Source organism: Mesoplodon bidens (assembly GCF_964165515.1).
Source record: "Mesoplodon bidens genome assembly, chromosome: 5".
Taxonomy (NCBI): Eukaryota; Metazoa; Chordata; class Mammalia; order Artiodactyla; family Ziphiidae; genus Mesoplodon; species Mesoplodon bidens.
Genome location: NC_138161.1, coordinates 101,849,903 through 101,861,414, shown reverse-complemented (window position 1 = coordinate 101,861,414; position 11,512 = coordinate 101,849,903). Strand labels below are relative to the sequence as shown.

General features: G+C 46.3%; 1 protein-coding gene across 1 annotated transcript in view; it reads left to right on the top strand.

Moving 5' to 3' along the window:
• Positions 1-4,817: 4,817 nt before the first annotated feature.
• The window catches only part of ETV5 (ETS variant transcription factor 5), a 55,302-nt gene continuing 48,607 nt past the window's right edge, over positions 4,818-11,512 (top strand). The window contains exons 1-5 of the mRNA XM_081235254.1: positions 4,818-4,901; positions 7,980-8,098; positions 8,234-8,321; positions 8,454-8,501; positions 8,595-8,645. Of these exons, the coding sequence (XP_081091380.1) occupies positions 8,054-8,098; positions 8,234-8,321; positions 8,454-8,501; positions 8,595-8,645 (232 nt within the window). The 5' untranslated portion in view covers positions 4,818-4,901; positions 7,980-8,053. The remainder of the gene's footprint in view (positions 4,902-7,979; positions 8,099-8,233; positions 8,322-8,453; positions 8,502-8,594; positions 8,646-11,512) is intronic.

Here is an 11,512-nt window from a genome sequence, read left to right as displayed (position 1 = left end):
AAGACAGATTTGAGCTGGCCCAAGATAATAATTCAGAAGTCTGCCTGGATTTGCTGGAGCACATTCCCAAGGAAGCACAGTGACTCTCAGGAGAATGGCAAGGAAGCAGCCAGAGCCCCAAAGGCAAGATGAGGGAAACCGACAGAGTTGGAAGATGGCTGGAGCTAAGACTTCATGGTAAAGTGTTCCGGAGCAAGGACTCTGTACAAGATCTGCGATGGGCTCCTGACTCCAACTCTTACTGGCTATGCGATCTTCAGCAAGTTACTTAACTTCTCTGTGCCTCAGTTTCTTCATGCATGAAATAGGGATAATAATGATATCTACATCACAGGGTTGTTAGGAAAATCAAGGGGGTTAGTATAGGCAAAGCCCCTAAATGGCCTGGTGCAGTAACATGATTTTTTGGTGTCAGCTACTGTCACTAAGCACACACACCTTCTCTGGAGCTGAGACAGCCCAGCAGAGTGGTTACTGGCCGGGCTCTGGAGGGGGTCCCGTGGGTACAGTCTCCCTCTGACTGTGTGCTAGCCATGTAGCGATTTATGTAACCTCCCTGCACCTAACCTTCCTCATCTGTGAAAAGTGTAGGTGATAATAATAGTACCTCCCTCAGAGGGCTGTTGTTGGGACTAAACGTGCTAATACATGTGAAGTGTTTGGAAAAGTGTCTGGCTCATATTAAGCACTCAGTAAATGTCAGCTATTATTATTCCCTGACTACAAAGAACCCTGAAGACAATATGGCACCTATTCGTTTAAATAGACTTTGAATCTAAAAGATTTTCTTTTCTTGCCTCGGTTTTTAGGGTATTTATATCTGAATTTTACAAAGGAAGGTGTGCCAACCAGATAGAATCCTTTATCCCTTGAAGACAAGAAAAACGTTGCTGCACCTTTTTGACGCAGTCCTCGAGTCCCTTCCCCTGTATTATACAAGAATGGGAAAGGACCACCCCCACCAGGGTCATGTAGCCCACACCCTCACCTCCAGACAGGGCCACACTTCCTGCAGCATTTCGATCAGAGGAAGGGGAGGCACTGTCCCACTGTGAGAGAGACTGAGATCACCATGCTGCCACATTTCCCACTGCCATCTTGCTGATCAGCTCAAGGCAGGGTTACCTACCTGCATTATACTTTAACTCGCTTTTGGGGTTTTAGGGGAAGACTTTAAAAGCAGTCCTCTAAAGGGAAACAGAAGCTTTCAGGATGGGGGCAAGGGACTTGTTTTTCTATCCTTCTGTGTTATTCCTCTGAAAACACATTGCAAATCGAAGAACAAGGGGCTAGTTATCCTACTGTGACTGAGTTTTGCTGTTGCCAGAGAACAAAGGATAGATTGACACTAGATGAATGTTCCAGAAGGCTGGTCTCTCTTTTTCTTGTCTTTTCCAGTCCCGTTTCTCTCCTGAAGGAGAGGGAATGATACATCAGAACACAGGCTGGACAAATCCTCCAATGTAAGTAATGTTCTTAGGAGGAAAGACTCGGTGTACTAAACAAAGAACTTCTAAATACTGACCCTTAACTCTTTTTAAAGGCAAAGATAATTCAAGAAGACGGGGAGTGGGATGGGGACGGGAGCGGGGGAGGTAAGTCACTAAGGAGAAGCAGAAGAAAAGAAGGAAGAAGTGTAGAAAAAAAACCATCATAAACACTTAACAGTAAGGAACAAACTCTGGGCCCAGGCATCAGTCTGGCAAGGTAGTTCATCATGAGTTACACCCTCACATGTCACAGCAGAGGCAAGGTGCCTGGGCCCAGGGCCTGAACCCCTGTCAAACACGAGTCATATTCTCAGAGCTGGAGCAATCCTCTGAGTTCATCTACGCCACCCAGTGCAGTAGTATCTCTGCACTAAATCTTTCTGCATAAATGCCTCTTGTCACAGGAGACTCATTACCAGCAGCAGTATTCCTTTTGGGGCCACTCCAAACATTCCAAAGTTCTTCCGAACCCGATACTGAGCTCAAAATCTGCCTCCCTGTGACTTCAACCAGTTCTGCCCTCTACCATTTGGGGTTCAAATGATATTTCCTGGTGGTTTCCTGAGCAACAAAGGCACATGCTAAGTTGGCCACTTATGGGCTCTGGAGCCTGCCTGCCTTAGTGTTTATCCAGGTTCAGAAACCTACAAGCTGTGCAACTATTGGCAAGTTACTTAATCTCTCTGTGCCTCTGTTTCTTGTCTATAAAGCGCAGATATTAACAGTAGAGACCACTTCAGTTCTATTCTTATGAGGACTAGATGAGATAATCTGTAGGGAATTGTACCTGGCATGAACAGGTTATACATTAAGTAAACTTCAGCTGTTGAAATGGCTCAATAGATGGTGGACTCCTCCAAGACAAAGACTGGATCTTACTCATCTCTGTAACTTTTTTGCTGAGCACAGGGTTTGGCCGAGTATTGAGTACAAAATAAATGTTTACCGAATGACTAAATAATTAATTGGCAAGAGCTTTACTCTGATGTAAATCCCTCCATGATCTCGTGTCTGTGACAATCTTCTCATAAAAACCCCTCCCTCAACTCCTCCCTTCCCCCCAACTAAGCTGCTATTTATTACTACTTAATCCAGAAATATCAGCTTTTCTTCCCAAGGTGGGATGGAGAGCCTTGGCTCAAGGCAAAGGTCATCCAAGTCACACTCCAGGCCTCAAGTTCAACCCCATGGAGGAAGTCGATGTGAAGCATCCTGCACTGTTTCCCTATAGCCAGTGTGATGATGCACCAAGGTTTATGTGGCCCCATGGGCTGCAGGCCTACCAGGCTGAGGCCTGAAGACAGATTGAAGTGAAGAGGAATTCAAAACCTCTTCTGGAGAAACTAGATCAGAGAGCAGGATGAGATGGGATGAGGTGTGGCAGGATGGGGGCAGACTGGGGAGGATCTGGGGAGGAGGAGGACTAGGGAGCTAATCTGGGCCCTGAGTCTAGCCAGGGAGACAGCCCTCAGCAACACACTGGGAGCACAACGGGGCTAGGGCTGTACTTTAGCTGCCAAACAGAAATGGCACTACCTGGAGAGGCACTAAGGGAAAACTCCACTGGAGCTGGGGTAGGTAGCAAATTGCTCTCCTAGGAAATTAAATATCATGGAACTGCTTGTTAAAAGTTCAGAGCGCTTTCCCACCCACCCGCTCACGCCCACCCCACTCTCTTGCAAAGTCTCATGCCTAGTCAGCACTGGGCCTCCGAACTCCTGGTTTCCTTTGGTGAATTCCAACATTTCTTGGCTATAAACGACAGACCAAGAACCCATAAGTGGAAGCAGAAAAGAAAGTGGGCAAATTTTTACTTAAAAATTTTTTCCCAGAAAGCCACACTGCATTCCCCATGGTGGTGGTATGAGGCAGCCCCAGAGTTGCCTGGGGCTCCCTTTTCTAGGCGCACTCCCCTGATACTTGGCGTCTTTCTTCCCCACCGCCGGCACGCGGGGGTGAACGGCAGGGCACACGAACAGAACGAGAACAGAAGAGCTCCCTCACAAGCCCCAGAATCCTGGGGGAGAGCACAGAGCCGCCCCACGGCCTTGCAGGAGGGGGCAGAGGGGGCGGAGAGGGGAGAGGACTGCTTATTTGTTTCCTGGAACACCCTGTTAAGAATCTCAGCAATTGCAGTTAGTGCCCGGTCGTTTGGCAAGCGGAGTAGCTTCTCGTCGTTCCCAGCTGCACGGGATCTAATTCGCAAACACACCATCTTGCATTCAACACTTAAATGGAAAACAGCAGCCCCGGGAGGGAGGCAGGCGATCGAACTCTGCAAGCCCGTTTCGGAGGGCTTTATGTTTCTATTTCTAGGTCTGCGGACTGGTTGGTGCAGTCCTCAGAGAGGATTTCTTTGAGCGCCGACCCTCCCTCATTTCGGATCCAAAACCCACTCTGGCGGTTATAAACCGCAATTAGACGTGGGGAGAAAACGGGATTTGGTTGGGTCTTGGCCGGCCAGTATAAAATAGTAACTAAAACCTGTTTGAGAGCTCAGATTTTAAACGGAGATGCTGCTAATTCTTCCCCCACTGGAAACCTAGTTAAAGGAAATTAAGGCCTCTCTTAAAGGTAACTAAGATTAGAGCGCTCGGTTTCCGTTTTCTGTGTTTCTATGGGCCGAACGCCCAGGTCGGTCAGCGAGTTTCTCTCCGGGTGGAATGACGGATTCCTGTCGCCCGAATTCTAAAATGATAAATTCGCTTGGTGCTGCAGCTGCAAACGACTGGCGCCCAGCGGCCCAGTCCTGGCAGTGGTGTTGCTGGGGGGCGTTGGGGGGAGAGAAGTAGGGGTAAATGGGGAAGGGAAAAGAGCCAAGCCTCGGTAAAAAGTTGGGAGAGCTGCAGGGAAGGAAGGAACTGCGGCTCTTCGAGGCCCTCGGCCCCTTTAAGTTCTTCACTGACTCAGCTAAGCTTCCCCCTCAGGTCGCGTTTTTTATGAATGAAAAACGTCCTTACATTCATTATATAAACAAGCCTGTGCTGATTGGCCAATGGCCCCCGGTGCATAAATTATGTAAAACAGACCCCTGAGAGGTGGGGAAGGACGCGCTGTTGACCAATGGGGGCCGGAGTTGATGGGGCGGCTTGGCTGGATTTGCCCGCAGACAGGGTAAACAAGAGGTGATGGACAGCCGCTGGAGCGGCCTCGGGCCAATGGGAACGCTACTGGGCTATAGCCGCGGGCCAATAGCAGAGGGCGGAGCGGCAGGCCGCTGGGGGCCGGGCCAGCGCTCCAGCCTGGTTGGCAGCTGCGGCGCAGAGTCCAGCGGCTGGTGCGCGGAGCGGTTCAGCGTCCCCGGAGCGGTTCGGCCCAGCCATTAGCCTAGGCGCTCAGGCCCGGTGCGCGCGTGCGTGAGCGCGCCTGCGCCCCGGGGCCGCTGCAAGGGGAGGAGAGCCGCTGCCTCAGGTGAGGGGGCGTCGAGGAGACAAGGGGGCTTAGGAGGGGGTGTCCAAGAAGGGCCCAGCCGGCGAGAGTTCACTGGCTGCTTGAGAATCCTCAGAGTCGGGGTGCACTTTCCATTGGGGTTGGATCCCCTTCCCTCCCGAGGCTGACCACCCCCTCCTCCCGTGGCCGGGTCCGGTTCGGTTCCTGGGAGGCGTCGGGCGGGGGCGGCTAACGGTTCCGGAGCTAGCGGAGAGCGGCTTTCCGCAAGTCGCGGGGGAGGCGAGCGGGAGCGCGAGGTGCGGAGGCTCCCGGGTGGAGATGGAGGGGCGGGGAGTTGCGGGCTTTACAGTCTCTGGAGACCTGAGAGCCCCGAGGGGACTTGGAGGCTCGCGAGAAGAGGCACTCGGCAGATCTTTGCAGGGGGGAGGAGGGGGCTGAAGCAGCTTAGGGGGAATGTTTGAGAGTGATGCACCCCCACCCCAGCACCTGGAGGGGTTAAGTGACATAGGCATGTGCAGCCTCCGGGGTTGGGGGTCGGCCAGGAACTTATGAAGGCCTTGCAAGTTTCAGGTTGTGGAAAGCGGACACCCAATCCCCCACTCCCACCCCCAGCAGACTGAGGGCGTCAGGCTGCATGGCGATTCTCGAGAAATAGGAGAGCATCAGAACCGCGGCCTGGGGATGGTGGAAAAGAAAAAAAATGGGTGCGGAGGGCGGGGGATGGAGAGATGCTGGAGCCTCGCGCTGGATTTGGGATCTGACCGCGTTTTCAGAGGGGAGGGGACCTCTGGGGGAGCCGAAGTCCTGATGGAGGAGGGGTGCCAAAGAGAGATGTTTGGAAGGGTGTTTTTTTCGGGGGGGGCGATTGGAGGCGGTTGGTAGCGCCTGGCGCCGCAGCTCGTTTTTATGAATGTGGGTGACTTTATGAATGAAGCGGGTTTCTTTCGTTGGCTCGCCGCTCCCTGCGGCTTTTTTTTCTTTCCCTTTTTGTGAATGAAGCATTGAGCTTTCTTCCTAGGACGCTGGGGTGAGGGGCCTGCGTCGGAGGCTGGGCGAGCTTTGGGAGTGGGGGCGGGGGCGCATCTGAAGGAGTTTTCTTGAATGGAGAAGGCTGGGAATTGGGTGGAAGTGTGTCTTGTTTTGTGAATGGGGCCCAGTGAGAGGGATCCAGTTACAGTCTTTACCTGATGTGGCGGCCGCGGCTCTCTCTCATTCATAAAACCGGGCCCGCTGCGCGCCGCGGGGGAGGGGCCTCGATCGCGCCGCTGTGCTGTGTTAAAGTTTTTCCTGGGGGCCCCGGGAAGGGGGGGGGGGCACAAAGGAAGTGGTTTAAACTCCTGGATGAACTCGAGCCTTCCCTTCAGGCTTTAAAAAAAATTACACTTTGAACACTGTTTTTCTAGCCCTTGAACTTTGAGAGCTGCGTTAAAGATCCTTGATCCCTCTTTTGGGTTCGCTTCTTTCTTTCATTTAATTTTTTAAAGGTATTTTTGCTCTTCATGGTGAAGTATTTTTGCAACGTATTTCATCGTGAGACTCTGAAAATATCTCCCTCTCCGATCTCCTACCCGTTGTCCCCTTCTCCCAACAGATATTTACCGAATTTCTAAGGCCACGATTTATTTAATCTGACAGATTTTTGAAGGCTGCAGAGAACTCATTTTCTTGCCCCTCAACTCACTGTTGATGCCCCTCAGATTTTGTTTACGAGTTGGTGACATTTGGGAAAGAAGCTTTATTCTGAACGTTTTAGCGCTGTTTGGAAGGCACGCGGGCAGGCTAGCCGAAGTGTTTTTCTAGGAAGTTATGAAGTGTGCAGTTTTGTTCCTCTCCCTCTTTCTCTTTGACTTGGAAAATATCTTATTACTTGGACCAAAGTGCTGAGAGGAGGCTGGCCGTGAAGGGTTTCCTCGTATCCTGCTAACTTAGAAAAATTGGATATGTTTCACACAGTGTGAAAAACAAATTGGATGGAATTGCCCACTGAGGAAAAGTTCCCTATCTAAAATTTGTATACAAGTTAAAGAAAAGATTTATCCTGAAGTGTTTCGCATTGCTTAGAGCTGGGATGAGTGAAATTAATGTTCCCCCATTTTGTTGAATTAACTGCGTTTTTGTTTGAAGAATAAAACAGTGTTCGGGAAAATGGCACTTTCCTAAAATTGTTAGTTTATACCTCTCAAATTAGAAAAAGTTCCTCCTCTCCATTCTGACCCCCAACCTCCCTTCCCAGCCCCAACACTTGACAGTGCTGAAACAAGTTTAATTTTATTTTTTGGTCATGTTTGAGAAAAAATGATTTCATTATAATCAACTCATTTTTCTTTCCATGGATCTTTTGCTTTTAATGCTTTTTAAAGATCTGTGGTAGAGATGCATTTAAAATATGTGCAGTGGAATTTAGTTAACTTTATGCGTTACTTTTCATAGCTACTTTATTCTTTAAGAAGTTGGAGATATCACAGACATCTCTGTAAGTTGCCACGGAGATATCTATGACATTACAGACACTACAGCTGTTTGGACAGAAGGTTTAAGTTTTAATAAAAAGTTGTGTATGAAGATAAGTATAACACTGATCGTTGTTTTGCCACTGACCTACAAAATACTTTTAGAAACAGTATGTATGTCAGATTCTTAATTGCAAATAATTTGGAATGCTTAAACCCAGTTTTTCTCCTTCCTGTCACTGTACTGTCAAAAATTAAATTATGTCTAAAAAAAAAAAAACCTAACACTACAAACGCCCTGGGGAATATTCTTATGGAGAGAATCTTGAAATCGCCCTTTTTAATGAAAATAAGGTTTGTTTTTTTTTTTGGTAGGGGACAGGTAGTAATGATTAAATAAAAAGAGAGAGAGAAAAAGATTAAAAGACTGACTAGGTGAATGGATTTGGCACTAAGTACACCATGGATCTTTGATGCCCTTAATCAAGCCCAGTGTTAGTCTGTAAAGCTTACACCTTGAAGTGGGCTTTAATTACCTCAGAGAAAGGTAGTGATTTTGCACAGGCCCTAAAAGGACAAGCAATATAAAATTACTTCATTTCTCTTTCTTCCCCCCTCTCGGTTAAAATCTCCCAAATTCGTATTACAGGAGGACCCCTTTCCCCCCAGAAATTACTCAATGCTGAGACCTTCCAAAGTGACATTAGAGACATTGGAAGCACCATGGATGGTTTTTATGATCAACAAGTCCCTTTTATGGTCCCAGGGGTAAGTTTATGTGGCTTTTGGTTTGTTTTGTCTTCCCTCTTCGAACATGAGTCTTCTCCTTATTGGTTTATGGCACAACCCCCTTTGGACCCCTTTATTACACTTGAGTCTTCACTGTCTGTTGGCCTCTTTCAGAAATCTCGGTCAGAGGAGAGTAGAGGGCGGCCTGTGATTGACAGAAAGAGGAAGTTTTTGGACACAGATCTGGCTCATGATTCTGAAGGTAGTGAAGCTTTCCCCTCTGTTGTGGCTTGTTCACATGGCTCCCCGCAAAAGCTGCATGCAGCCAGCTCTTCCCTCTTCTCCCTAGCAGAAGAATTCTCCTCATTCTGGTGTCTTCTGTTTTCAATTCCAGAGTTGTTTCAGGATCTCAGTCAACTTCAAGAGGCTTGGTTAGCTGAAGGCAAGTTTCTTGGCTGTCCTATTTTCCACATAAAACATTTTACTGTGCTTTTTAATAAAACTTAAAGGTCTAAAATAAAAATCTCTTTTCCAGCACAAGTTCCTGATGACGAACAGTTTGTCCCAGATTTTCAGTCTGATAACTGTAAGTACCTTTCTGGTGGTGGCACATGTGTTCTGAAATTGTTTGGTCTTGGATCATCCAAGTCTAGAATACTCTTTCCAGTTGTAGCCAGCATATTTGGACAGTGGAATGTGTTTGGTTTCTTTTAATAATTCAAAGTTAACCCCCCTCCGAATTTGTTTCATTCCTTATTGAAATTATTTCTAAAGTGCATTTATTGTATTGCAGGTGAGATTTACTGAACATGATTTTATCTTAAAATGTCTTTTTGCCTAAGAATTTTGCAAGGCTTCAAGATCCAAATGATAAATTAATTGAAATATATAAGTTGTTGGACCAAGCATCCATAAATCAGTCATCCTTTTACAGTGGTTTTTTGGGGTTTGTTTTATAAATTAAATCCTTGATGCAAATCATGAGCCTGACTTTTTTTTTCTTTTAAAGGTGCAGAAAATAGTTAATGGAAGATTCCAGTTAATTGTCGCTTCACCAAACATGTTGTCAATTTTGTTTCTAGTTCAAAGTTGACAAAAGGTGGTCACAGAGTGACCTGATTTACACTTATTTTTCATGTAGTTGTCAGGACTTTATCATTCAGAGGAGAGTAAAAACTTTCTTAAAATGGTCTTTAAGTGCTCGTATCACTGAGATAACAAATGCAGTGGGAGCTCAAAAGACGGCCCTCGGCGCTGGCACAGGCGCGGTTCGCATTACACTGATCTTTTGGGGCTGTCCTCAACAGGTCTGGGAGATTTTATGGTCCAGGAAGAGCTATCAAGGACAAAGCTGGCTGATGAAATTTGAGCAGCACAGGGCAGCTCTAGAGAGCATTAGTTACTGGCGAATGAGCAGGTTTAAGAGAGGCCTGGAGAAAAATGCTGCCTCTCTTGAGAGTTGCATCATAGAGAAATTCGTGTCTTAGTCATAGTTTATAATAGCAAGCACCTGAGCCAGGCAAGGATTCGATTTCTCATTTTGCACCAACACATTCTTCCCAGCTTTGTTTTATCTCGTGTGTGTGTGTGTGTGTGTGTGTGTGTGTGTGTGTAAAAATGCCACTGGGAGAGAGCATATCTTTTGATCTAAGTAAAAGTTGGGTGTTCTAAATCAATAAATGAAAGACCAGACGTACCTGCTAAACATTCTTTAATGATCGGCCTCGTATTCAAGGTGCAGTGCTGGGAAACTTTGAAAGGGAACAAACTGTAACCCACAGATGCATGGTTACCTTAGCTTTGTCACAGCTTGCTGTGAATGTTTTCTATAGGAGAGTAAATGCGTGTTAATTATTGCCCTCTGACTGCTTTCAAGTGATTGGGAAGCTTGCCACTAAAAGACTAAATAAAGATAACCTAAATTGTGTGTGTGTGTGTGAGTGTGTGTGTGTGTGTGTGTTTGCAAGATAAAAGACAGGATTTGTAATCCTACTTTGTTCCGTGTTGACAATTTGGCCCAGCCTTTCCGGTTCTTGCTCAGAGCAGCATAAACTGCAGTCTGGGAGGTGGCTTTCTTGGCAGAGGTAATGCTTTTATGACACTTGTTTCTCTGTAACCCAAAAGAGTTAAAAGGAAGGTGAGATGACTGCATACAGGTTGATTTCATGTGCTGAATCAAAGGTATGTTCTTTAGAGAAAGATGTCAGCAAACAGGATTTATATTTGGAGAGATATTTATCTGCAGGAAGAAGCTAAAGTGAAGGAATCAATAAATGTGTTTTGGCTCCTTAGAAATAATTCCTGCTCAGCAAATAGAATGTGCTAACTTCTTTAATTAAAGTGCCATACCTAAAATGGAGCTGCTTTGGGAGATGTTTCTGCTTACCAAGTGTGATGTGTTTCTTACTTTGTTTGCTTTTTGCTTTAACTTCTTAAGGTTGAGCTTTTCTGTCTTTTAAGGATAAAGCAGATGGTTGAGTAGCCTCAAAAAGTCTCTTAATAATTCTTTCCCCCTCTCTGACTCTTATTTCTGGAGATGGAGCTTCAAGAAGGATAGATTCAAATAGAAGTTAGGCAGGAACCCAAATGTGGGGAGGTGTATCCTTGAGCCATTTATCCTTGCTGTTACATGTGTAACTGCTTTGACTGCAGTTGAGACAGGCAGTGTAGACTCATGGGAGCTGGCAGAGCCCAGGGCTGGGCAGACTCTCTGTGAGTGCATCTCACAACCTCCTGCTGAGGATCAGCTTCCACTCCAGTCACCTTCTGGAAGAGCCCATGATTGTTCCAGGGGAGGGGGGGAAGCTCATTTAAATTTAATGAAATCTTATGAATTGGTTTGAATCACCCGATCAATGAACTATAAACCAAACTCACACTTGCTAGGTAAAGCAAACCTCTTCCCTAGGTTAGCAGAAACGTTTGTTTCTGCAAATATTCTTCTGTGGCCTGCCATGAGTAGTAGTCTGCCTTTCCTGTTGCTGATGATTTGATTAATTTTCCATCTTGTATGTGTGAGAGTTTTTGTGTGTGTGTGAGAGAGAGAAAAAGAAATACCAAGTAATGTAGGCAACGTTTTATTTTAGAACGTCAGGTTTGAAGATTATGGCTTACCTTTTTTTGATAAACACTGTAAGCTCAACTTCTAAAGAGATTATATTTTGTAAATTTTCTAGATTTGGGTTTCTACCCATAGGCATCCATCTGTAAGTGTGATTTAAATAAATGAAACCACTATTCTTATAAGTCTTATAGAAATGCCTAGCCTACTTCTAGTTGTATAGATTTCCCCTTACGTCACAAAGTCAGACATTAGTAAAGTATCCCCCACCTGGAAACTCCTAAAGGTCACATTCAAGGGAATAGAAAGTTTAACCTATAGACATAGGGGTTCTGCCAATGCCATGCATCATCCCTTGATCCTGATGAATAATCCTGAAGATCCCACATTGT